Source organism: Otolemur garnettii, unplaced genomic scaffold (genome assembly GCF_000181295.1).
Source record: "Otolemur garnettii isolate 467f Iridium unplaced genomic scaffold, OtoGar3 scaffold00106, whole genome shotgun sequence".
In the NCBI taxonomy this organism is placed as follows: Eukaryota; Metazoa; Chordata; class Mammalia; order Primates; family Galagidae; genus Otolemur; species Otolemur garnettii.
Window position 1 is genome coordinate 6,006,227 of NW_003852501.1, and position 25,628 is coordinate 6,031,854.

At 39.3% G+C, this 25,628-nt stretch overlaps 1 protein-coding gene and 1 non-coding gene across 3 annotated transcripts in view; both read left to right on the forward strand.

Annotated features, from left to right (window-relative positions):
• Nucleotides 1-2,998: 2,998 nt before the first annotated feature.
• Nucleotides 2,999-25,628, forward strand: part of MTMR6 (myotubularin related protein 6) — a 37,016-nt gene continuing 14,386 nt past the window's right edge. For both annotated transcript variants that reach the window (XM_003796713.3, XM_023517239.1), the window contains exons 1-5: nt 2,999-3,298; nt 18,078-18,194; nt 20,465-20,627; nt 22,170-22,327; nt 22,493-22,621. In XM_003796713.3, coding sequence (XP_003796761.1) covers nt 3,275-3,298; nt 18,078-18,194; nt 20,465-20,627; nt 22,170-22,327; nt 22,493-22,621 — 591 coding nt within the window. In that variant the 5' untranslated portion in view covers nt 2,999-3,274. The remainder of the gene's footprint in view (nt 3,299-18,077; nt 18,195-20,464; nt 20,628-22,169; nt 22,328-22,492; nt 22,622-25,628) is intronic.
• On the forward strand, nt 20,635-20,798 carry LOC111727453. Its single transcript, XR_002775013.1, has one exon. It is a non-coding gene; the product is annotated as a U1 spliceosomal RNA (small nuclear RNA).

Sequence of the window (25,628 nt, forward strand, 5' to 3'; positions counted from 1 at the left end):
GTTTTTCAACCTTTTTTATCTCATGGCACACTTGAACCTATAGTTAAACTTCTATGGCATACTTAAATTATATTGACCAAAAAAAAAAAAAAAAAAGAAGAAGAAGAAGAATATACTTATTGTGCTTTGAAGTTCTTTCAAAAACAATTTAATTAATGCTCTTTAAAATTTTTCTCAGCACACCCAAGTATGTCATGGCACATCCAAGTGTGTCCTAGCACTGATCTAGGCTGAAAATCTGTCTGATGACTTTTTCATGGTTGTAGTATCTCCAAGACAGGCAATTATTTCTCCCACCCACAACCCCTCAATTGTCAATATCAAGTCAGATTTCGTTTTGGTTTTCTGGGAGTTAGATTGCCTGAGTTGCCTTCTAGCTTTGTCTTTATATAGGAAGGGTCTATATATAGTGAAGGGTCTGCCATTATATTCCTTGTCTGAGGTAGGTATTAGACTTTCACTTTTGAACTTTGTACCCTGAGAGGCCATCAAAACAGATACTAAATTCACTTAATTTGGAAATGACTGTCTTGTAACATCAACTTCCATGTCCTGTTACCTGTCCAAGTATATACTTTTCTTTATATTTTGCACTTAAGTTCTAACTATCTTATCAATTATTTGATGCCTTACAGAATTTGATTTTATATTTTGTCTGTAATTTCAGTTTTTTTTCTTTTTAAAACCAGGTGATTTCTTAGCCTCTCATATTATCATTAATAGAACTTTAATATGGATTTTGAAAAATCAAATCAATATAGAACAGCTGTCAAGAACACCATCTCTGGAGTCACACTGTCTGGCTTTGTCAGGGTTCAAGCACTTGTTTGTGTTCTCTGTTCCTGATGTGCTCTTGGCGGAAGAATGACCAGACCCACCAAAAGCAAGGCAAGCATGAAACAAAGTTTATTGAAGAAGAGAAAGATAGATTTACAGCTCTTGCAAATTACTTCATTGTATTTCACTTTTCTCATTCTTAAAGTAATAGTACTTTCCTCATAATGCAGGAAAAGCAGTACACTTTCATCACTTAGCACCATTATGATTACATCTCTTTGAGAACTGGTAAGAGAGAAAATGAGAAATAACAAGAGTTGAGAACAGAGTGAGCTCTATGGGCACAGGGAATGAATAAATTAAAAGTTTGTGTGTGGGGGGAATCATATAAAAAGAGGTTATATTAAGCATTTCTTGCTGTACACTATTAAATATAATTCACCTCTTTCCATTTTTTTCGAAAAATCTTTAGTAAAGGCCAGGTGGGGTAGTTCACACCTGTTACCCTAGTACTCTGTGAAGCTGAGGCCAGTGGATTGCCTGAACAAAGGGAAACCTGTCTCTACTAAAAATAGAAAAGCTGGCCAGGCATTGTGGTGGCACCTCAGGAGGCTAAGATAAGAGGATTGCTTGAGCTCAAGAGTTTGAGGTTGCTGTGAGCTATGATGCCTCAGCACACTACCCAGGGTGAGTGAGATTCTGTCTCAAAAAAATAAAAAATCATCAGTAAAGATCTACTTTACTTTTCAGTGTCTTTTTGTTTGTTTTGTTTTGTCCCCCCACCCCACTACTAGCAGGATTTGTGGGTTTGGAGGCGAGGACAGGGGTGGATGTTATACTGTACCAAGACTGATTTCTGGGTGGTTCGATCTTATTACATAATGGTATTTACCTACAGGAGTCAGCAAGTCCACCGCAAGGACTGTAGTGTTTAATAAGCATCTCCATTGCTTTGACGATCTGCCTGAAACATATTAAGTAGGCAAAGGCTGAGAACTACTTACTGCATGACAGGCACTATAAAAATCACCTGTAATCCTACCAACTAAAAGGTAAACTTTTTGTTGATATGAATAACAATTATAAAACACTGTCACATTACACTCAATATTCTGTAGTCAGTTTTTTTCCTCACTTAGTAATACAGCATCAACATTTTTGTTATGTGATATTGTTACCTGAATTTCTTTCTTCAGTAGGTCCCTGGTCCCTGGGCTTGGAAGAATGAACCCACGGACCACAGGTCAGTGGTAAGATAGGATTTAATATACAGAAAACAATACAGAAAAAGCACCAGAGCTCCTGGCAGAAAGACCCAAGTGGGAAAATCTCCGTCTGGGTCCTTTGTTTAGGGGTATATATAGTCCTCTTTGTCTTTTGTAGTTACCTTTGGCCAGGACCTGGTAACAAATGAATGGATACAGTCCTTCCCGGTTGGGCAAGGTGAACAAGCACATTAACTAAGGATACAGTCCCTTCAGCTCAGGGCAAGGTCAAAGAGCCATTCCCTGCAGGAAATTGTCCAGGCCTAGGAAATGGCAAATGCTCATAGGGGAGTAGCGCAGACAGAGGCTCTTTAGGTCCAAGGGTGAGGGTTGGCACCGACAGCAGCATGGGCCGTATCATGGTTTTCCTCAACTAAGGACCCGCCTGCTTCCGCGGAGCTCGCCCCTCTGCCGCACTTGGTTCTCCAGCCCTTGCCTCCCCGCGACTCGCCACACTAACACCCCTAGGGCTGCGCTGCAGAAGGCTAGGCGGGTCCTCCCGGGCAGCCCGGCACGCCCGAGTCGGGCGCCGCTGCCCTGTATCAGTATCCCTACAGGATAAGTCCTAGTGGATGCTAGAGCTAACGCTACGCTGTATGAAGCATCATACTTTACTCAACTACTCTCGTAGTGTTGGAGAATTTAAATAAGGCTTCATTAAACATATCTGATTATTTCCTTAGAATAAATTCTTAGTAGAATTGCAGCTCGAACTAAATTTGGTGCTGTCCACCGTTATGATGATAAACTTCAGAATATCCAGTCATGCCCTCATCTGCCATCAGCTCACTCAGGATCCACTCTCACGCAGAGAAGGGCCTTTTCCTGACCGCCCTGTGCCTCCGCTCCACCGGTCCTTGTCTAGCTGGACCACAAAGCTCGGCCTTAGAAGTTGTGGCGCCGGCGGAGGGGAAGTGGGAGGGTTGCTGACAGTCCTCCACCAGTTGGAGGCGCTGTGCGGTCCAGGACGAACCAGGATGCCGCTCTCCATTGGCGGACGCTCTTCCCGCTAGTTCCGCGTCGCCTCTGCGGCTGCGGGTTTGAGGAAGTGTTTCTAGGAGACCGCGGCAGGCGGCTGCGCTTGCGTGGTTAGCGCTACCGGGGGCGGGCTGACGGACCGAGGCGCTGGCCGGGGGAGCAAGTTCCCGCGGCTCTGGGTGGCTGTCACCGCCAGGTTTCTCTAACCTCATGGTACGTCCGTGAGGCCGGCTGCCGGTAGACGTCTCCGCAGGATGGAGCACATCCGGACCACTAAGGTAGTCGGGTGTGGGAGAGCGATTAGCCGCTCGGCCGGTCTGACCCAGCAGAGACAGGAGGCGACGAGGGCTCGCCTGGCCTGCCTAGGACTGGGAACTGGTGGGGTGGGGATCTGGCCTCGGACCGAAGGGGCCTGGCCAGGCCTGATCTGGGAGGGCAGGTCAGCTTTGGCCGAGGGTGGTGTGGAGGCCTTCTGACCTACAGAGGACGGGGTTTCTTTCTCAGTACCTTGGGGTGCTCGAGGGTAAGTACGGGAAAATTGGTCGACGCCCTCTTAGTTGTAAGCTTGCTTTCTTTCCTCCCCCCCCCCCACCCGCCCCGCCTGGAGTGGGGGGAAAGCAAAATTGGAAGTGCTTTCTCTTTGGGGGCTTTCAACTGTTCACTGCTTCTCATACTGGAAGACCAGCGGGTCTTCACATTAATATTACGGTGTCGTGTAAGCTTTCCTTTGCTCACGTTTCATTGTTCCGTGTCATAGATAAGTGATGGAAGTTTTAGAGAAGCCGAGATCAGCACTCTTGACTTCCTAGCCTCAATATCATTCATTTATTAGGTATTTCCGCCTCTGTGCTTCAAAGTTGAGGCGTTACATTCAGTGGTCAGCTCAATAGAGGAGTTACGGAGAAGAGAAAAATGTTATCCCATATTTTAAAAGGATGGAACTGTTTTCGATTGAACTTAATTCCATTATTTCTTATTTGCGAAAGATATTTACTTTGAGAATGTACGAATATTTTATAACATTACAAATTTTAAAACCTAAGGAAATGACATCAGAATATTACCAACTTACTTTTCCAACATTAAAATTAAACTTCAATTTTGGCAGGGAAAAAAACATAAGTCGGGACCAGAAGAACTAAGTAGCATTTTAAGATTGTTTTGGAACTTGTCAATTAGGGGGAAGCCCCCCTGACTTTAACTCTCCGGGTTTCCCCCAGGCCAAAACCGTCAGTCAATTGCTACGTGTCTTAAAGTTACAGCTGGTTTGGGGAACCTGGCAGACTTAATGTTATCTCCATTGTTCCAATGAGAATTTGAGATCTGTGTCTTTAAAGTATTTAACTATACTGTACCCTGACAAAATTGAATATGCTAGAAGCTGACCCTTTATAAAATAATCTTTCTTTCTTTCTTTCTTTCTTTTTTTTAACAGAAGAAAGGTAAAGTTGCTGGCACTCAAAGTTTGAAAATATAAGGGTGATTAAGCCTATAACCAGACTAGTAGAAGGCACAAAGGTGGCAGGTTTTTGTCTATTGAAGTTTTTGTCCTAGTTCCAGGGTTCCAGATGTGTTTTATATAGTAGCGGTGTGCTTATGACTTCTTTCTGCACCAGTTTGAACTTCATCTTTGCATCTTTTTTTTTTTTTATCTGAATCATGGGGCAGCGCCTGTGGTTCAGTGAGTAGGGGTGCAGGCCCCATATATCCAGGGTGGCCCCGGCCAAATTGCAATTAAAAAAAAAAAGCCAGGCGTGGGGCGGGCGCCTGTAGTCCCAGCTACTCCAGAGGCTGAGGCAAGCGCCTAAGCCCAGGAGTTGGAGGTTGCTGTGAGCTGTGTGACGCCACGGCAGTCTATTAAGGGCGATAAAGTAAGACTCTGTCTCTACAAAGAAAAAAAAAATCAAACACGCTAATAGAATTTATCTTGTTTGTGCTTGCTACAGTGGATAGCATACAATTGAAAACCAGTAAACGTGAACTGAATCTAATCAACTAGAACAAACCCTATTCTTTGGTGAATGGTAAGAGTTAACAGACTCTTGGAAAATACATGTATTTGGATCCTTTGGGTATTTTAAGGCTTTTCTCCTTCAATTTATAATAACACAGGGTGTTCATAAAGTTCATGTGCAGTGTAAAATAGCCAACTATTTTGTTTTTATTGTACGGTTGTAGCCCTTTTTATTATCATCTTGAAGGTTGTTACTGTTGATTTGCATTTGGTCTGATATTTCTCTTTAATTTCTGATTTAAATTTAGCTTTCCACAGTGGACCCATGCTGGTGGTTTAATAAGGCCCTCTTATGCCTTTTAAAGATTTAATTTAATTTTGAGACAGAGTATCACCCTGTCACCCTCGGTAGAGTGCCATAGCATCATAGCACACAGCAAACTCAAACTCTTGGGTTCAAATGATTCTTTTGCTTCAGCCTCCTGAGTAGCTGGAACTCTCAGTGCTGGCCACAGTGTCCAGGTAGTTTTCCTGTTTTTAGTAGAGACAGAAAAGACCAACCTCTTGCTTAGGTTGATATGGAACCCCTGAGCTCAAGCAATCCATCTTCCTCAGCCTCCCAAAGAGCTAGGATTTATAGGCCTGAGCCACTACACTGGCTCATGCTTTTTTAAAGACTGAAAGATTTCTGACTAATTCAGTATTAAAACTACTTCTCAAATATGCTCCTTTATTACTTTGGGTTGCTTTGGACCACTACTCTGGAGTGATCTGAAGTAGTGTATGTAGACTGCAATTAAATATTTGCTAGGTATCTATTATGTGCCAGACACTGTATAGACACTGGATATACAATAGCAAGGTAGACATGGATCTCATATATATTCTGATAATTGTATGGATGGTAACATTTTCTTAAAATATTAATCTATTGGGAAGATAACTTATTCTTAAAAGGTTGATTTGAACATAACCAACCTTTTTTTCTCATTTTCACCTAGACATAGTCAATTTGCTGCAAAAATAATTATAAGTATTTCAGAATCAAAAATGAATGACTTTTGGTTTATTAGCTATTTTGAACCTTATATAGTTAAGTCAGTAGATCAAGAATTGATCAAGTAGGCGTGGTGCCTATGGCTCAAAAGGGTAGGGCGCCGGTCCCATATGCCAGAGGTGGCAGGTTCAAACCCAGCCCCGGCCAAAAAAAAAAAGAATTGATCAAGTAAATATACATAAATATGACTGTTCAGTGATTTGTTCTCTGTTCAGAAAGTTATATTTGAAAAGTAATTCCATTTATTGGAAACTATCATATAAACAATCATACAATATTTTTGTAACTTCATAATATGTATATGTATAATTTCACAAATATGTTCATTTATACTGTTATAGGGTGAGATAAGGACCACCTACTCAAATTAGAAGTTCAAAAGGAGTCTTTTATTTACCACGGGGCTGTCTCAGCAAAGTCTGAGGCAGCCTAAGTGAGAGAGCATTGAGGGGTCTGAAGTTGGGGTTGTTATAGTCTGAAAGTTGGCCAAGGGACAAACAGGTGGGCTAAAAGTTGGCAAAACAAGCAAAAAGCAAGCGTGGGATCATGATGACCCCTTTTACAGAAGTGAACATTGCAATTTAATGGATTAACAGATAGGTAACATAAAGGTCACGTAAAGCAGATTTGGCAACACATCAAGCAGATCTGGCAATTAGTGAACAAGTAAAACAATTTGTCATAGCACTTAGCTTGTTAACTCTCATCATGACAGTACTTGGCCCATTAGTTCTTATCTTGTTCTGTTCCTGCCCAATCTGGACCAATCTAAGAGTAATGGTGCCTGTCATCATTTCAGAATTATGGTAGTCTCATCTTTTGTCCTTTTATCTTTTATCCTGGTGCAAGCCGGGTGGCGGGGCCGTATCCCCTGGTGCAAGCCAATGGTGGGCGGTATCCATCTTACGGGGGTGATGAAGCTGCTGTCACCCATCTCAATATAGTATTACACAGTTCACTTATACATTGTTGTACAGTATTAATGTCTTAAAAAACCCTGTTGGTTGGGTATTATTATTTCCATTTATAGATAAAGAAGAAATAGCCCTAGACAGTTTTGAGTAACCTGATCAGTTAGCTCAAGAGGGGTGAAGTTTGGGTTTAAAGTACATTTAAATTTAGTTTGTCTAACTATGTATGCTTTTTCCAGTGCCTCTCTAGTTTTAACCTAATTTTTAAATTTGTATGTAATATTAATTCAAAAATAAATGCTAATAGTAATTTTAAGGACTTTTTCTTCCCTAAGCCTCTTGTCAGAAGTAAATGATATTTACGTATACTGTTTTTTATAATGTTTAGGATCATTATTTACTGCTTTGTTTTAAAATTTTTTCAAGACAGAGTCTTACTTTGTTTTCCTGGGTAGAGTGCTGTGGCATCATAACTCATTGCAACCTCAAACTCTTGGGCTTGAGCGATCATCTTGCCTCAGTTTTTCTATTTTTAGTAGAGACAGGGGTCTCACTCCTGCTCAGGCGAGTCTTGAACTTGTGAGCTCAAGCGATGCACTTGCCTTGCCTCCCAGCGTGCTAGTATTACACACGTGAGCCGCCTTGCCTATCTTTTATTTACTGCTTATTAACCAGGGGTTTTAACCAGGGATATTACCAGAGTAATATTTCAACTAAGTACTAATTAGTTCTAAAATTGAGGAACAGAGATATCTTCTTGTCTTAGTCGCATTTGGTTTACTAACTGTGTAGCATTAAGAAAGATGTCAAGTCCCTGAATTTGAATTTCTGAAAGAACATTTGCAAGCTATACTTATGAACTACATAGCTACTGCCTATCACTTTGAGCTCTAATTTTGCTGTAATGAGTTAGTCCTGCCAAGAAACAATGAGAAATATGCAGAGGCCATCCTTTTTTATGCAGTCTTTCTCCTTTCCCTGCCAGGCTCCAGAACTCTAGCTGACATCATATATTGATGTTGAATGATACTGTGCTGTCTGTGTATGGAACTTTACAGAATGGAATGGAAGAATTTTTTTTAAAGCTATAAATGAAAAGCTGCTTCCTGGAGTTTGTTAAAGAATGAAACGTCCCATAAAAATGTGATCCTACCAGAAATCAAATTGAGTTATTCCAAAAGTAATGCCCAATTTCTTCTTTAGCTCACTCCCCTGTTTAGTCATTAGAATGCATCATACATGAGTGTGTACAAGTATACAGAGGGAAGGACATATAAAACTAAGAATGGATCAAGAATAAAACTGATATTAATTAAATTGTCTTTGAAATAAGAGCCATTAGATTTTGAGGAGTACCTGAACACTTTTCCCCAAGTAAAGTGCTACTTCATCACTAATGTTATCCCATTTTATAGGTGAGGAAACTGAAATTTCAGAGATTAAATAAAATAACAAGTCCTGGGGCTCACTCTGCTCTACTAAGGAAGAGGTGGGAGCTGGGACCTTGAATCCAGGTCTTTCTGTTACCAGGCCTATTCTCTCAACCACTGTATTCTCCCACCTCACAGAATAATGATCTACTCAAGAGATTTGAGTTTGAGTAGTCAGGTGGGGCAGTGTGAGTAGGTAATGGAGAGGAAGGGTTGGTTGAGAGAAACTTAAGTGATCAGATTTTTTTTCTAGTAGCTAGCTGTCTTATGAGGATCCAGAGTGTAGGAAAAGGTCTGGCACCAGGAAGTATATTTGGACATTATCTGTGTTTAGATAACCATTCAGATTTCTGGATGAGAGAAATTTGGATGTGTTTATGTGAGAAGAATATATTAAGACTCTGCAGAGAAGAGTGCAAAGGCTAGAGTCCAGGGAATGCTTAAAAAGGGACAAACTAATGAGAAAGAGTAGTTTGGATCAAACTGGAAGGGCTCGGATAGGATGAAATGGGAAGGGAACAGGCTTCCCTATTCTAATTTGCTTCTCTGGGCCTTCTTCTTTCCCCTCTGCTTCCTCTTCTTGGGGCCAGGCACTATTCTGGGCACTAGGGAAATGGCGATGGACAAGTTAGACAAAAATTCCTGCCCTTATGAAATTTTCTAGTTGGAGAAGACACAATAAACAAAAATATTAAGTCCAATGTGTAGAATATTAGATGGTGGTAAATGCTATGGATAAAAATAAAGGAAGCAAGGGCTCTGTAGAGTGGTTGGGGGGAAGTGAGGGAGGGCAGTTGTAAATCTGTAGTTCAAGAAGTCCTTGCTGAGAAGGTGACTCTTGAGTACAGACCTGAAACTCGTAAGCGAGTGAGGCATCCTGCCATGGGGGCAAGGGCCTGGGGGTCCCCAAAGAGGAGTAGCAGGGGCAAAACCCCTTTGTAGGTTATGCCTGCTTAGTAAGAACCAGAAAAACTGAACTGAAAAAAATGCCCTCTGATTTATGATCTGATGTTACTCCCAACCTAAGAGTTCCATGAATGTTTCACTTGATGATTTATGCAGTGAGAGATTATTCTAGAAACTGGGATACTTACCTTCCACTTCCTGAAGGAAAAATTAATACACTTTTTTTTTTTAGAAAGTGCATTTTTTTTTTTTTTTGAGGCAGAGTCCACGCTGTCATCCTGGCTAGAGTGCAGTGGCATTATCATAGATCACAGTGACCTCAAACTCCTAGACTGAAGTGATTCTCCTGCCTCACCCTCCCATGTATCTGGCACTAGAGGCTCACGACATTGTGCCTAGCTAATTTTTCTATTTTTAGTAGGGATGGGGTCTCAGTCTTGATTAGACTGGTCTCAAACTCCTGAGCTCAAGCCATCATCCCTCCTTGTCCTCCCTGAGTACTAAGATTACAGGAATGATCCACCACACCCAGCCTGAAAGCTAATTTTTGGCAGGATATCAATGAGGAATAATGATTCTAAGAGTCCCAAAGGACTGCCTGGCTGTGGGAAGGAGCAGAGCAAGCCAGAGAAGGAGTGGCAGTGCATCTTCTGCTTCAGTAGCCACAGCATCCATTGCCATGTAGATGTAGAGTAAGTGTTCTGTTGGTCACAGAAGTCTGATTAAAGAAGGACATTGCTTCCTTTCTGTCCCATAGGCTACTTTTCATTTGTGGGAATAAATAGGTGTCTTAATTTTCTGAATGCGATTCTGTGTATATGGGATTTCTACGTTTTCCAGCTCCAACTTTGTAATTACCTGAAATTTGAACTTCTCCATAGACCATTAGGAACTTCTGGTGTAGGCCCATAGTTGGCAACAAATCATGTAAATTTAAGGTCTGACAATTAAGTTCATGAACTTACCTTTAAAAAGGGGCTACATACCTCATTGCTGAATATCATTATTGACACACTCCCTTTGAGAAACTATGCACCAACACCAGTACCTAACCTACCCTCCAAATCAAGTTTGGAACTCTTTTTCTGGTCTGGCCATCAGAGCTGTTGTTATATTACCTGTGATGTCCTGAATGTCATTAAAATGTCTTCCTTTCAAGGAAGAAAGTCATTGGGGGCCAGATCAGATATGTAGGGAGGGTGTTCCAATACAATTATTTGTTTACTGGCTAAAAACTCCCTCACAGACAGTGCCATGTGAACTGATGCATTGTTGTGATGCAAGAGTCATGAGTTGGCAAAAAGTTCAGGTTGTTTTTTCCAGCTTTTTCACGCAGCCTTTTTAGCACTTCTAGATAGTAAACTTGGTTAACTGTCAGTTGGCACAAAGTCATAATGAATAATCCCTCTAGCATTAAAAAAGGTTAACAACATTGTTCTTACTCTTGTTTTGGATTGACGGAACTTTTTTGGTCATGGAGAATTGACTGACTTCCATTGTGCACTTTGACCCTTTGTTTTGGGGTTATATTGGTACGCCCATGTTTTACCACCAGTTATAACATGGCCCAAAACATCATCTTGCCTCTCCAAAAGGTCTTGGTAAACTGACTCTCCGTTGCTTTTGTTCATTAGTGAGCTCCTTCAGGACCATTTTTGTACGTACCTTTCTCATGCCAACATTTTCCTGTTTCTCTGTTGATGTTACTCCATGTGCTGTGCCTTCTCACAGTCAGCTGACAATTTAGATGCACAATTTAATGAACTTGTGCAATGTTTTCATTGGCTCTGCTCCTTACTGGCTTCCCTGACCCTCTCTTCATCAGTTTCTCCCCTCAGAAGAACATTTAATATATTTGTACACTGCCATTTTCTTCATGGCATTATCCCTATAAACTTGAACTACGTGTCCCTTACTTCCTCTTTTGCCAAGTTTAATAAGAAATTTAATGTTTTCTCGTTGCTCTAATTCAAGCTCCAATCTTCATGCAATGACACACGAAAACATGCAACAACAATAATGAATGCCACTCGGCAAGACACTGTCACACATCCACATGAACTCAGCTGTGAGATACTGATATACCAAGGTTATGAAGCCTTACTGAACTGTTTATATAGTGCTGCCAAAGTAAGTGCATGTGGGAAGTTCACAAACTTAATTAATGTGTGTCAGGCATTTACCATGTCTCACTAGTGATACTCTCCAATTCCTTTCTTGCTCCATTTTTTTTTTTTTGTCTGTTTTTTTCCCCAAAGTCTTTTTTCCCCTTTCCTATTTACTTTTTGCCTGTGGTGATACCTATAATTTAAATATCCTAACATTATTTTGGGAGTGCCTCAGTAATTGTGACCTAAAAGAGCTGTAGTTATTTTCTAAATATCTGACAGAAACAGTATCTGTAAAGTACTTTTGGTTCTTTGATAAAAAGGAGAAATATAAAGAAGGAGCTGGGGTTTTTTGTTGTTTGTTTTTCTTTTTTGAGACAGAGTCTTAAGCTGTCACCCTGGGTAGAATGCTGTGGCATCATAGCTCACAGCAACCTCAGACTGTTGGACTGAGGCGATTCTCTTACCTCAGCCTCCCAAGTAGCTGGGACTACAGGTGCCTGCTACAACACCTGGCTATTTTTTTTGTTGCAGTTGCCATTGTTGTTTTAGCTGGCCCAGGCTGGGTTCTAACCTGCCAGTCTCAGTATATGTGGCTGGTGGCTGGTGCCCTACCCACTGAGCAACAGGTGCCACCTAAGGAGCTGGTTTTTAGAAATTTACTTAGTCTGTAGTTTAAAATTTGTATACCAATGATTTTAACAAAGAAAAATACTTGTTTGCCCTTTGGGGGGGGTGGATATGCCACAGAGATAGAATAATCAGTGTATTTTCTCAGAAATGCTTTTTATTTCCTCCATAACTTTAGCTAAAGAACTAAATATATGTTTTGGAATAATTGCAGATTAATTTCATTGTCACTTCCATAAAGAGGTTGTCTTATTGACACAGTTATAAGTAATGGTTTTCTACTATTACATTTTCTTGATCTTAATATGAGTTTGAATTTGATAAGGTAATGAATAATCTTCAATTTATTATATTTAAGATATACTTGCTTTTCTCTCAGACTTTTTCTTTTCTATTTTCTGAAAAGCTTAAAATCTGTAAGAAACCTTTATTTCTCCTTTCTTCCTTCTCTCATCATTTTCATTATTGCTCTAAGATGGGCTTCGTCTCTCTCTCAGATCCTAGTCTCTCTCCCATTCACCCCTAGCGTGACTTCATTAGGCTTCATTAGCCTTTTACTTGGTTACCCTTCCCAACTCAGCATTTTTCCACATTGACACTGTAGTGATCTTTATAAACTGTATCTGGTCATGGACTACTTTGCTGTTTGTATCTTTTTATTTATAGCATGAATTCTCTGCCTGAACACATTTCTTTTTCATTAGATGTTATGCCTCTTCTCTTGAAATATGTTACGTCTCCTTTATTGAGAATTCTGTGTTGTCTCTGTATTTCCACTAGTGAAGAAAATCTTGTTTTATCTTTGCTTTCTTTTTTTTTTTTTTTTTTTTTTTTGAGACAGAGCCTCAAGCTGTCCCCCTGGGTAGAGTGCCCTGGCATCACAGCTCACAGCAACCTCCAACTACTGGGCTCAAGCGAGTCTCTTGCCTCAATATAAAAAGTAGATAGGAAAAAAGGCACCTGCCACAACACCTGGCTATTTTTTGGTTGCAGCCATCATTGTTGTTTGGTGGGCCTGGGTTGGATTCGAACCTGCCACCTTAGGTGTATGTGGCTGGCACCTTAGCCACTTGAGCCACAGGTGCTGAGCCTTTATCTTTGCTTTCAATATTTATATGAGAAAAGCAGTAGTTTTTAATTATAGAGCACATTAGAATATGGAATTTGCTTTTTAAACTCCATGTCCATCCTTCTTCCTTTCTCCATTCAAACTTAACTGGATAGTAGCTTGACACAGGTTTGCCAGGACTCAACCTAGCATACTAGATTACTAACTGTGGTAATTTTTGTAAACATTTATTTGTGCAAACAAGGGCAAAGTATCTAACATTTATTATCCAACCTTCCTATAGCCCTCTGAAGAAGAGATTCTTCTTATTTGAGAGATGAAAAATGAGACCCAGACAGATTGGCCTTCAGTTGCTAGCCAGTAAATTTGTGTTGAGTGAATTAGTATACCATCTTTCCTGATTCTGTGTATTTATCTACATGTTTTTCAAAGATAAGTGTGTGTGTGTTCATGTTAGGGTCACAATTGCAGTAAGCTCCTTTAAAAAGTGGGAGAACTAGACAAGCTGGGGCCTTAAATGTTCAGGAAATGAGCCTAAAGGTAGAGAAGGAATTTGGCATCCTGTAAGTTAAGAGCAAGAGGCATTAATTTGGAGTTGAAGTTAGAAGAAATATCAGTTGTATAGGAATGAGCAGTGATTTTAAAAATACAGATTCTTGGCCTCCATCTCCTCAGATGACTGAATGGAGTAGAAGTAAGGCTTGGGATTTGTACTTTCACAAAGATTTGGAGATGTTTCAGATGAATAGCTAGCTGGGCTTTAAAGCTTGTATGTAGCTGACCAAAATTAAAGACTAACAAAGGGAATTCTAGACAGTTTTGGCTGTAAAACTAAGAGGGATCAGGAAATAGGCTTAAAGCGTTAGAAAGAGCATTTTCAAGCCAATTTTGCCATCTTGACAGGAGAGGCAGCCAGAAAGAACTGTGACTACTATACAGGTTCAGAGGAAGAGTGATTTTGTCCTAATTGGGTGTTGGGGTAGGGATAGACTTTCACTGAAAGTCTTCACAGAAACAAAGCTGAACTATACCTGTTCTCCTACTAGTAGCTTGTCTCCTTGTTTTTAGTTTGGTACTCACTTATTCATGAATTACTGAATAAATAAATATCTAGTATTCACCCACCATGTAGGGAAAAGGCATCAGAGAGAACAGAGGAATAGCATAATGGAATAAAGAAGACTCTTCGTTAATAAATCCCTTGAATGGGCTCGGCGCCTGTGGCTCAAGCGGCTAAGGCGCCAGCCACATACACCTAAGGTGGCAGGTTCGAATCCAGCCCAGGGCCGCCAAACAACAATAATGGTTGCAACCAAAAAATAGTCGGGCGTTGTGGCGGGCGCCTGTGGTCCCAGCTACTTGGCAGGCTGAGGCAGGAGACTCGCTTGAGCCCAGGAGTTGGAGGTTGCTGTGAGCAGTGAAGCCATAGCACTCTACCCAGGGGGACAGCTTGAGGCTCTGTCTCAAAAACAAGAAAATAAATAAATAAATAAATCCCTTGAATGATTGCGACAGAAGAGACCATTGATAAACTGTGGACACTTTCTGTTTTCTCCTATGGGAAATGTTGCCGTAAGGGTCTCACGGAAAAGCGATATTGTAAAGAATAAGCACGCTTATTGAAATTGTGTTTTAAATAAAGGTGACCATCTGCTCGCTCAGGCAAAATGGCGAGCTTTCTTTATTTGCTGTTGGTTTTTATAGGCAATCTTGTGCATGCGCACTATACAGCAATGACCTCATAAATACTCATTATAATCCCTCTGCACATGTGCATTGGAAATCAATGACTTCATTAATCCATTTAAACATCATATGACCACCCCACTCTATAAGTAGCTCCTCCCTGGTAATCTGATAATCTACCCAACATACACCTTTAAGCATAATCTTTTCAACATAACCCAGTTTAACATAACTTAATGAAGAACAGGTTGTCAGTTATTACTTTCTTTGTTCTTATCTGATGAAGCCTGAGGCTACGGGGAAACATGATTTGAATATCTGTTCTATTGACCATGCCATTTGGAGGCAGTTACTTCAAATCCTTAAGCAAAGCATAGAGAAACTTCTTGGGCATACAAGAATTCGTGTGCAAACCTCTGTTCCCATGTAGGCCTTAAGTCAGGTAGTTTTTGCTGGAGCCTTTTATAAGGAATTCTCAGGCTGGACTTCTCAAAAGCCTTTCATAGGCCTTATAAAGTCAACCTTAAGTCCTTAACGCAGTCTGGAAATGCTATTCCAGCCAAAGCCTTGGTCATGTTAGGCCCGCAACTAACCTGGCCTCATGGGATTCTGCCTCAGTTTCTTACAAGTGTGCCTGCACAAAGTCTTTGCCCTTCCTAGCCAAGAGTGGCAAAACGAAGAAAAGTAGACAATAGTTGATCCCATTTGTCTTAAAAGATGTTTAAATTTAAGTTTTGATTCAGTGTATAATGGTATAATGAAGACAGATTTTTATTTAAAGAAGAAATGGTCCTAAACAATGAAATAAATGTTGACCTCCATAAGAAATCTCTTTTCATGTTTGTGATTGGTAAGCCTTCCTATTTTTTAAAAGAACAATGTGTAACGATCAGACAGTTTTTGTATGTAAATCAACTATCAGACCTTAGCTGTTTAAATTAGATCATATACGTATCTCTTAAGTTTCCAGAGGAAAGTGTTAAAATTGAATTTGTCTTACCTGTGCAAATAACATTTTGTATCAAAAACAAGTTTTTAAATTTTATATTTAAATTTTAAGGCTTGGCGCCTGTGGCTCAAGTGGCTAAGGTACCAGCGACATACACCTAAGGTGGGGGGTTCGAATCCAGCCCGGGCCCACCAAACAATAATGATGGCTGCAACCCAAAAATAGTCGGGCGTTGTGGTGGGCGCCTGTGGTCCCAGCTACTTGGGAGGCAGAGGCAAGAGACTCGCTTGAGCCCAGGAGTTGGAGGTGGGGTTGAGGTCTGATGCCACGGCACTCTACCCAGGGGGACAGCTTGAGGCTCTGCTTCAAAAAAAAAAAATAAATAAATAAATAAATAAATAAATAAAAATAAATTTTAACTGTGTGTGTATTGATATATATATACATGTATATATATATTTTATTTTATTTTATTTTATTTTTGGAGACAAACTCTCACTTTGTTGCCCTGGGTAGTATGCAGCCCACTGCATCATCATCATAACTCACAGCAAACTCAATCTCTTGGGCTTCCATGATCCTCTTGTATCAGCTTCCCTAGTAGCTAGGACTATAGAGGCCACAATGCCAGGCTAGTTTTTCTATTTTTAGTAAAGACAGTGTCTCACTCTTGGTCAGGCTGGTAAATATTAACTATTTGAATAAGTGCTGTTATAAGCAAAATCACTTCATGAAAATAAGTTTATGGGATTGGGGAAGGGAGTGGTGGTTGATGCTTAATTACTTTGGAAATCATAATTTCATAATGGGGCATTCTGTTCTTCATTAGTAATGGAAAGGAAAAAATATGTGGGAGAAAAGTATAGAATTCGTGAGATAACGGCTAGATGTGTAGACATCGACAATGTAAAGAACTATCTTCTCTAATAGTGGTTCTCAACCTTCCTAATGCCGTGGCCCTTTAATACAGTTCCTGTGAGTCGCAACCCACAGATTGAGAACCGCTGTTCTATAATATGCTGCTATACCTGTAAATTGGGTTTTTTTTTAATTGTTTTTTTTAAACTTCAGGTTAATATGAGAGTACATACAATTAGGTTACATTATTTACATTTTATGAGGCAAAGTCCAAAGTCTGAGTTGAAGTTGTGTCCTTCACCCAGGAAGTGTTCCATATACCCCTACGTTATACCCAATAGGTGGGAACGTACCAACCTCCCATGCCCACCTTCCTGGTTCTTGAATTTAATTGTGTTTTCTTCTCATGTAGAAATTAAAAGTTTTTAAGTTGGTAGTGGTACTTTTTTTTTCCCCCAGAAGGTGAGAAGCACTAAATTTCAAAGCAGTAGTCTCCTGCACATTCCTGTTCAACCCTAATCCCACCTTCCACTCCAGTGGCAACTGTGTGTGTAGGTGTGTGTGTGTCTACTAGTATCGATAAAGACATACTATGTACCTCACTGCCTCAGGCATCAAAGGAGGTAGAAGCAGTATAGGAACAGAATCTATACCAGGAAATTCCAAGCTAGAAAGGAATATGAAGCCAAGACATAAGTAATGAATTAATTTTCTGGGAAGACAGGGCATCAGTGAGCCGTGAAGAATGCTTAGCACTAGCTCAGCAGAAGAGCCCACTTAAGGGAGGAGAACAGTGTGAGCAAAAGCCCAGAGCTGTGCACAAAACAGTTATTGTCCTGGTTTGGGCTGCTGAGGAGAATATAGAGACTAAGTTGGAGTTTGCAATCATTTATCAGTCAGGGGTCCTCAAACTTTTTAAATAGGAGGCCAGTTCACTGTCCCTCAGACCATTGGAGGGCCGGACTACGGGCCCAGGGATGAGTTGGCTGCTAAGTAGGACAGGCAGTGGCAGCAAAAACACTGGCAGGCTGGATAAATGTCCTTGGCGGGCTGCATGTGGCCCGCAGGCCATAGTTTGAGGACGCCTGATTTATCCGGTTCCTGGTTTAATTTTTCTAGTAGGTGACTTTTAGAACTCTAGATAATAACCTTAAATTCTTACTACTTGATTTTTCAACTTCAGTATTGATTGACTCGGTATGAAAAATGTTACTGCTTTTTTCTACCACATACCTCTTTCTCTCTCCCCCTTGATGTATGTATTACTGCTTTTTAAAAATAGTTTTTTCTCTACTGGCTACATTTATAGCTATAAATAATATCTGTATTGTTTGTGGCTTATATATGAAATTTAACACTGAGAATTAAATAAGCTCTTATGTTTTTTAGACAGAAGACAGGAAAAATAAAAAATGGGTGCATATATAATAAGTTCTGGGATAACAGAAATAAATTTACACTGTTTTTGAAGTGAGAAATAACATCTTTTTTTCTTTTAGGTTGAACAAGTAAAAGTACTGGACCGATTCAGTACCGGCAATAAGTCCTTAACAGGAACACTGTATCTTACAGCCACACATCTATTATTTATAGACGCTCATCAAAAAGAAACCTGGGTAAGGAGGACCACAGCTGTACTGTTTATCACATTGATAATAACGGACTTGGTCTGTTGCTGTGTTTTATTGTGAACATGTGCAACAAAAGTTTTAATTACTGGTTACCTGTCTCAACCAAAAATTTTTCCTGTAACCAAACCACTTCTGCCCTCACTTCTAGTAAATCAGTGATACCATGCATAGTGTTAAATTCTTCTATAGAATCCCAGGCTCTTTTCATCTCATAAATGATTCTAAAATACTTATTTGTTCCTTTTAATTTTAATAAATGTAAGTAATATATGTATGTGTTAATAGGTTGATTGTTTGGTACACAGTATTTTTATACCAAATTGCAACTAAGATGCCTAATTTTTTTTTAGTAGTATAAATGTAATATACGTATGCATATACCAACATCTTATATATGTATATAAAATGTATGTAATACATTTTTAAGTATACTTTTATATGTACTCAAGTATACTTTTAGGTATATGTGAAAATTTACATATGCAAATGTCTTATATATGTTTGTTCCTATATACGTGCCAGAGTTTCTCTGGGATATTTGCCTGGGAGTAAAATTATTGGGTCTTGGGTAAGCACATTATATATTTAACCTTACTTTGTCATCTCTTCAAAATGTCGTTCCAAGTTATTATCCTCAGTGGAGGGTTACATGTTGTTCTGTGTCCTCAGCAACGCTGGTATCAACTTAAAATTTTTTGCCTATCTTGTAGATGTGCAATTGTAATATTCATTGGCTGATACAAAGAAGTTACATTTTCCAGATGTTTTGATCCTTGGGTTTTCTTTTCTTTTTCTGTTGGATTCTTTGTCTTTTATTGATTTTGTGGGTTCTGGGTTTTATTTCTTTGTCATATATAGCACACATTTGTTCTCCAGAAAAGTTTTCTATAAATATTTTAAATTAATGGGAATAGTATTAAGACAAAGTAGACATTTTAGTAGCAAACACAGTATTACCAGTAGAAGGTGAGAATGACAATCATGTTTAAAATATCATCCAGTATTGAGTTTGTAGTGGGAGTTTTGATCTATTTGTTCAGTAAACATATCTTACGATGAAGGAGGTGTCAAGGATGACATTCATATTTCTAGCTTGGACTTTCAATCATTCAAAAGAATTAAAGTTGGAATTTGTAATGCATTTGACATATAACATTTGCAAGATTTTTTGATGGAGGAGGGCAATTATAATGCTTCAGGTACTCTGTTAGGTGCTGGAGATGAAATAGGCTGAGCTTGCTTCTTTGAAGTGCCCACAGCCTACCTGGAGAAATAGACATTGACCATACAACTAATTACTCATGTAAAAGTGCTCTGGAGGAAAAGTGTAGTTTGATATGCAATGAGAAAATAAAGGGGATTAACCTACATGGGAAGGGTTATGGGGCATGTCAAGGTATACTTTTTATATTATGAGGCTTTGTTGTTTGTTTTTGAGAGACAGGGTCTTGCTATATAACTCAAGATGGCCTTAAACGCTCATTCCTCAAGTGATCCTCCTGCCTCAGCCTCTTAAGTAGGGACTACAGGCATGCATCCACCACCCCCAACTAATATTATGAATTGTAAGCAGAGACTGGAAATATGACTAGAACAGCGGTTCTTAACCTGTGGGTTGCGACTCACAGAAACTGTATTAAAGGGTCACAGCATTAGGAAGGTTGAGAACCACTGGACTAGAAGTTCCTAGGTGAAGTGTTAGAATGACAGTGTACTAGTTAGTGGGAGCAGTTCAGCACGTATAAAGGAGCTTGGCACATTTGAAGGACAAAAAGAGGGCAAATGTCACTAGAGCATAGTTAGTGATGGAGGAGAGACTTGAAATGAGGCTAGAGAAAGTGAGAAATAACCAGATTACTTATTTGTAGGTTGCTTTTGAGTGTTCACTTTACTATCTTGCAGAAAATGGATCAGAGGGGCCAAAAGTAGATATGGAGCTGTTTATTTATAGTAGTTCAGTGGGGACATTGCAGCTCTGGAAGTGACAGTAGAGATGGAAAGAAGTGCACAGGTTACAGAGATTTAGGAGTTGCAGTTCTTGGGGTCTAATTCTCTGTTGAGGGTGTGGAGTGATGGAGGAGGGAGCGGAGTGACACTCATATTTCTGAGTTGGGCATTCAGTCATTTAAAAATTTGTAGTTTGAGTGAGTAGTATATAGCGTTGGCAACTTTATTTAAGGAGTGCATTTCTAACACATACTCTAGAATACTTAGTGCTTTCTGTATTGATGACTTGACTGTTTTTTATGCTGTAGATTTTGCACCACCATATTGCCTCAGTAGAGAAACTTGCTTTGACTACTACAGGATGCCCGCTTGTGATTCAGTGCAAGAACTTCAGAATTGTGCATTTCATCGTTCCCAGAGAAAGAGATTGCCATGATATTTACAACTCTTTGCTGCAGCTGTCAAAACAAGGTATTATATACTTACCTGGCAGGGGAGATACCATGATGACGAAGGGGGTTTTCCCAGGGCGAGGCTTATCCATTGCACTCCGGATGTGCTGACCCCTGCGATTTCCCCAAATGTGGGAAACTCGACTGCATAATTTGTGGTAGTGGGGGACTGCATTCGCGCTTTCCCCTTTTTAAAAAGAAAAAAAATAAAAAAAAAACCAAAAAAAAAAAAACAACAAGGTATTATTCTTAGAAAGCAAAGCGTACGTGGTCAATTTGAGATGGGTTATTCAAGATACTTTATTTAATGTCTCATTATTGTTATTTTATACCTCACATCACTTTGACATTCAGGTTCTTGTGTACTCTTCTCCCCAAATTGGTCTAGAAATAATTAGAAACTACTGATCTGAATTGTCAGAATGTTGTCTGAATAGTACAGACTTAAGAAACCATTGGTTTACATTAACGTATTTAAAGTGTGTCGATAGCAGAGGTAAGGTTGAGAGGAATGTAAGCCCTCAGGAAGAATCTTAGCACTGCTTACATCCTGGGGATGTGGGAGCTTTCTTCCCCAACGTGACTTGAATTATAAACTGAATTGGTTTTCTGTTGAGCAGCCTGGATTGCAGCCTGCAGTCTAGGAGCAGGTCTGTGTTTGCTCTTCTCTCCTGTAGAGCCTGTAACATCCTCTTGTCCCAAGCTAAGCTAGAGCTTTTAGTAAAGATAGCTGTGTGACACCAGGGCTGATCATTGCTCAGTAGTGTTTCCTGGACTCCATGGAACACTTGCTGTTTTTGATCAGCACTCCTGTAGAAGTGTATAATGCAATTCTGTGTTCTATATGCCTTCTTGAGTTTTTCATTACAGCCTTAGTCTTTCCATTTTATGTCTCATTTAGGAAAAGTGCTGAGTACCTATTTGTCTTTAAAATTTTACTTTTAAGAAAAAGAAATATGCGATAGAAGATTTAACATGAGTCTAACTATATTGTTTATTACCTTAACTTTTGCTGATGCCATATATCAAATCTTAGATCAATATATATGTACCTTAAGGTATAATCATTTGCATTAAAGAACTCAGAAAATGTTAAGTTCAAATATGTTCATATATTGGCCATGTCTTTGAAGATTTTAAAACAAAAATGAAGAAAAATTACTTTATTTGTAGTATATTAGGTCCTTTTTTGAGTTTTTCTTTGTCACCGTAGGTAAATGCAGTGATATCATTGTAGCTCACTGTGGCCTCAGACTCCTGGGCTCAAGCGATCCTCTTACCTCAGCCTCTTGGGTAGCTGGGCCTATAGGCACCAGCTTTGATGCAGTGAATTTCCCTATTTTTAGTAGAAATGGGGTCTCTTGCTCATTGTTTCCAACTCTTTACCTCAAACCTCAGCCTTCCTGAGTGCTAGGATTCAGGCACGAGCTGCAGCGCATAGCTGATAGTATATGATGTCTTAGAAATTACATTTTAACATTTTAAATTTTGTGTTAAGAAATACAAAAAATTTTATTAACATACCATAAAAAATTTTATTGACATTCCTATTTTCATATAGCAAAATATGAAGATCTCTATGCGTTTTCTTATAATCCCAAACAAAATGATTCAGAACAACTACAAGGCTGGCAGCTCATTGATCTTGCTGAGGAATATGAGAGGATGGGATTGCCAAATACACACTGGCAGTTGTCTGATGCCAACCGAGAATACAAGGTAACGTAACCTTTTGAAGAAATTAAGAAGATGTTAGCACCAGAGTGTCAGAGTAACAAGCTGTGTACTGCTGTGTGCTATTCCTGCATGTAAGAAGGCCTAGAGGTTTTTAAAGGTGGTTTTTAACTATGAATAGAGTGATTATATTTTATTTGGTATTTACAGATTTGTGAAACTTATCCCAGAGAACTTTATGTTCCCCGGATAGCAAGCAAGCCAATAATTGTTGGTAGTTCCAAGTTCCGGAGCAAGGGGAGATTCCCAGTTCTTTCCTACTATCATCAAGATAAGGAGGTAGGAAGCTTTCTTTTAAATTTATAAGTATAATATAACTCCTCTTTCAGGTTTAAGCATCTAAAAGAACATTTGTATACATTAAAAGGTTAGTAATAGAGAAGTCCTGGCTTTTTGTTCAGTTAACGTTCTTGAAATTTTAACAATTACATCCCAAAGGTGGGGAGTCTGGGACTGACCCCACCAGTGTTATGTTTGTATATTTGTTTATGTGAGACAATAGAACATAACAAAAACAAAACATTGATGGGGTCAGTCCCTACTGCCCCACTTTGGGACACGAGTGTTTTAAAGCATGACTATATTGAAATACAGAAATTTTCCTAATTCTTGTTATCATCTTCTGTCCCTCCTTTCCAATAATGACTTAAAAATAATAGGATTAGTGAACAGATAGGTGGTTCTTCTTTTCCTTTCGTTCTCTTTTGATCCTTCTTGTATTTGGGGAAACTGGATAGTTTTGATAAGAAAACTACTGAGAGAAGGGACAGAGCCAAGGGCATTTCAGGTTTCCGTTTTAATAGTAGCTCAAATAAAAAGGATTTTGCCACACGAAGAGGTAGAAGAGGCATCTTTATAGTGAGATGTTGTAACATGGTTGCTTTTTTACAGTAAAACTTACTTTGTAGCCTACTAACAGAAGGGCAGGAGATACTGAATATTAAATAGTTTGTATGCATGTCTTTGTAACTATGTAAGATAGACTTTACTAATTACCTGTAACTTTCAAATGGGAAACTGAAGTTCAGAGAGGACAAATCACTTTGCTTATATGTCGCGAGTTCTATGCCATTTCTGACTCCTAATCCTTTGCAATCTAATTTTTTTCTCTGGGAACTTTTAGAATCATCTTTTTCCCCAGTGTTCTGAAATTGCACAGCAATATTCCTTGGTATATCTCTTAAAATTTTATTTAGAAACTCAGGTTGCAGTTTGGGGAATTTGTGTCTGTATATCTTCCTCTTCTGTTAATGTTCTTTCTTTTATTTATTTATTTATTTATTTTTGAGACAGAGTCTTGCTCTGTTGCCTAGGCTAGAGTACAGTGGTGTGATCACTGCAGCTTTAAGTCTTGGCTCAAGTGATTTTCCTACCTCAGTCTCCCTAGTAGCTAGGACTACAGATGAGCACCATTATCTCTGGCTTTCTCTTTAAAAATTTTTTTGTAGAGAATGATGTTTGGCTATGTTGTCCAGGCTGGTCTCAGACTCCTGGCTTCAAGTAATCCTCTTGTCTCTGCCTCTCAAAGTGTTGGGATTATGGGCATGAGCTAACATACCAGCCTGATTATTTTTTTTAACTTTTCTTATTTGACAATTGGGCTTCATAGAATAGACCTCCTTTTTTTTAACTTTCTCCCCCTTTTTCACCTCTTTTCTGTTTTTTTTTTTTTTTTAAAGATTTCCTGAACCTTATCTCCAGTTTTTGTTTTTGATTCTTTATTTTTGTTGTCATATTTTTAACATGCAAGAGCTCTTTCCTATTTCTGATCTTTTTAGACAGTTTTACTGGATGTGATGTTTTAGTTCTCTAAGGACCTCCCCCTCCCCTTTTTTGGAGACAGAGTCTCACTCATCGCCCCATGTTGAGTACTATGGGGTCATAGCTCACAGCAACCTCAAACTCTTGCTCTCAGGCTCAAGCAGTCCTCTTGCCTCAGCCTCCCTAGTAGCTAGAACTACAAGCATGTGCTGTGCTGATAGCATGATACCCAGCTACTTTTTCTAGTTTTAGTAGAGATAGGGTCTCACCCTTAGACTGGTCTCGAACTTCTGTGCTCAGGCAATCCACCCACCTTGGCCTCCTTGAGTACTAGGATTATAGGCAAGAGTTACCACACCTGGCTGAGGTTGAAGACTTTTTAAAAAAATAAATATAAATTTGCATGTTTCTGTATTTAAATTTACATACAAACTAAAACCATGAACATTTAATAAAATAACAGAAGAAAACCAGGATTATCTTATTAAGACCTTTTTATAGTGGGCATTGAATATCCATTTTCAGCCCAGCTTTTCAACAAATAATGTATACAAACATAGGTATGTCAACAGAGGCCATAACTAGGCAATCTCCCTATCACTTAGTTATAGAAGGCAGATCAGAAGCTTTTCTAATTAAACTCTTAGCTTTTACCGGTGCTCCCTTCCAAAATCTAAGTAAGGGTCTAATAAAGTTAAAATGTATAAAACCATATTTTTTTGGTCTTTCACGTTCTGACTTTTCATATTTAAGCTATTTCTAGAAGCTCATGTGCACAAAAGGTTTTTATCTTTGAATTCTATTTGTTGTATAAATTGGTTTCCTTAGAGATGAATCCTCTAATTTTGGTCCCATTGTATATAGTAAGTCTGGCTATGATCCACATGTGAGAAGAGTGATGGAAGGATCTCATAAAACCTTGTTAGTAGGCTTTCCTTAAGAATCCTGGGTTTGGAGGGGTATAGGGCTTTATCCCCACCCACAGGTGTGTCTATTACCAGGGTCTTGGTTCATCCTCTTTATAGAATAAACTTTTGTCTTTGGTGTGGGAAGATGCTTGAGTCTTAGCTAGGCCTTACACTGACATTCAACCATTTCTCTTGCTTCCAGTCTCATGCCTTTGTCCCTACCTTTGGAAGTACCAGTTCCTGAGTGTGCCTAGGGTTTTGCTACACAATATTTTGTAATTGACTTAAAGGGGTTGGCAGTTTTCTTTGCCCTGCTTGTTAGTTGCCCATCTGCTTTCTTTTTTTTTTTAAATTTTTTAATTTTGATAAGATACACTTTTAAATGGAAGTATATAAATGACAATAAATGACTGGGCAATCATTAGAGTTAATATTGATTGTGGATGCTAACTAATTGTTCCAAATGCTTTATTCACAATTAACTCTCAAGAGTCTTAATGTGAAGATACTATTAGTCTTTTGTCCAGAATTTGACAGGTTCATGGTTAAGTATACGGGTTGAGAGAATTTAAGTAACATGCCCAGGGGGCCACTTAAGGTCTGAGGCAAGGTTCAAA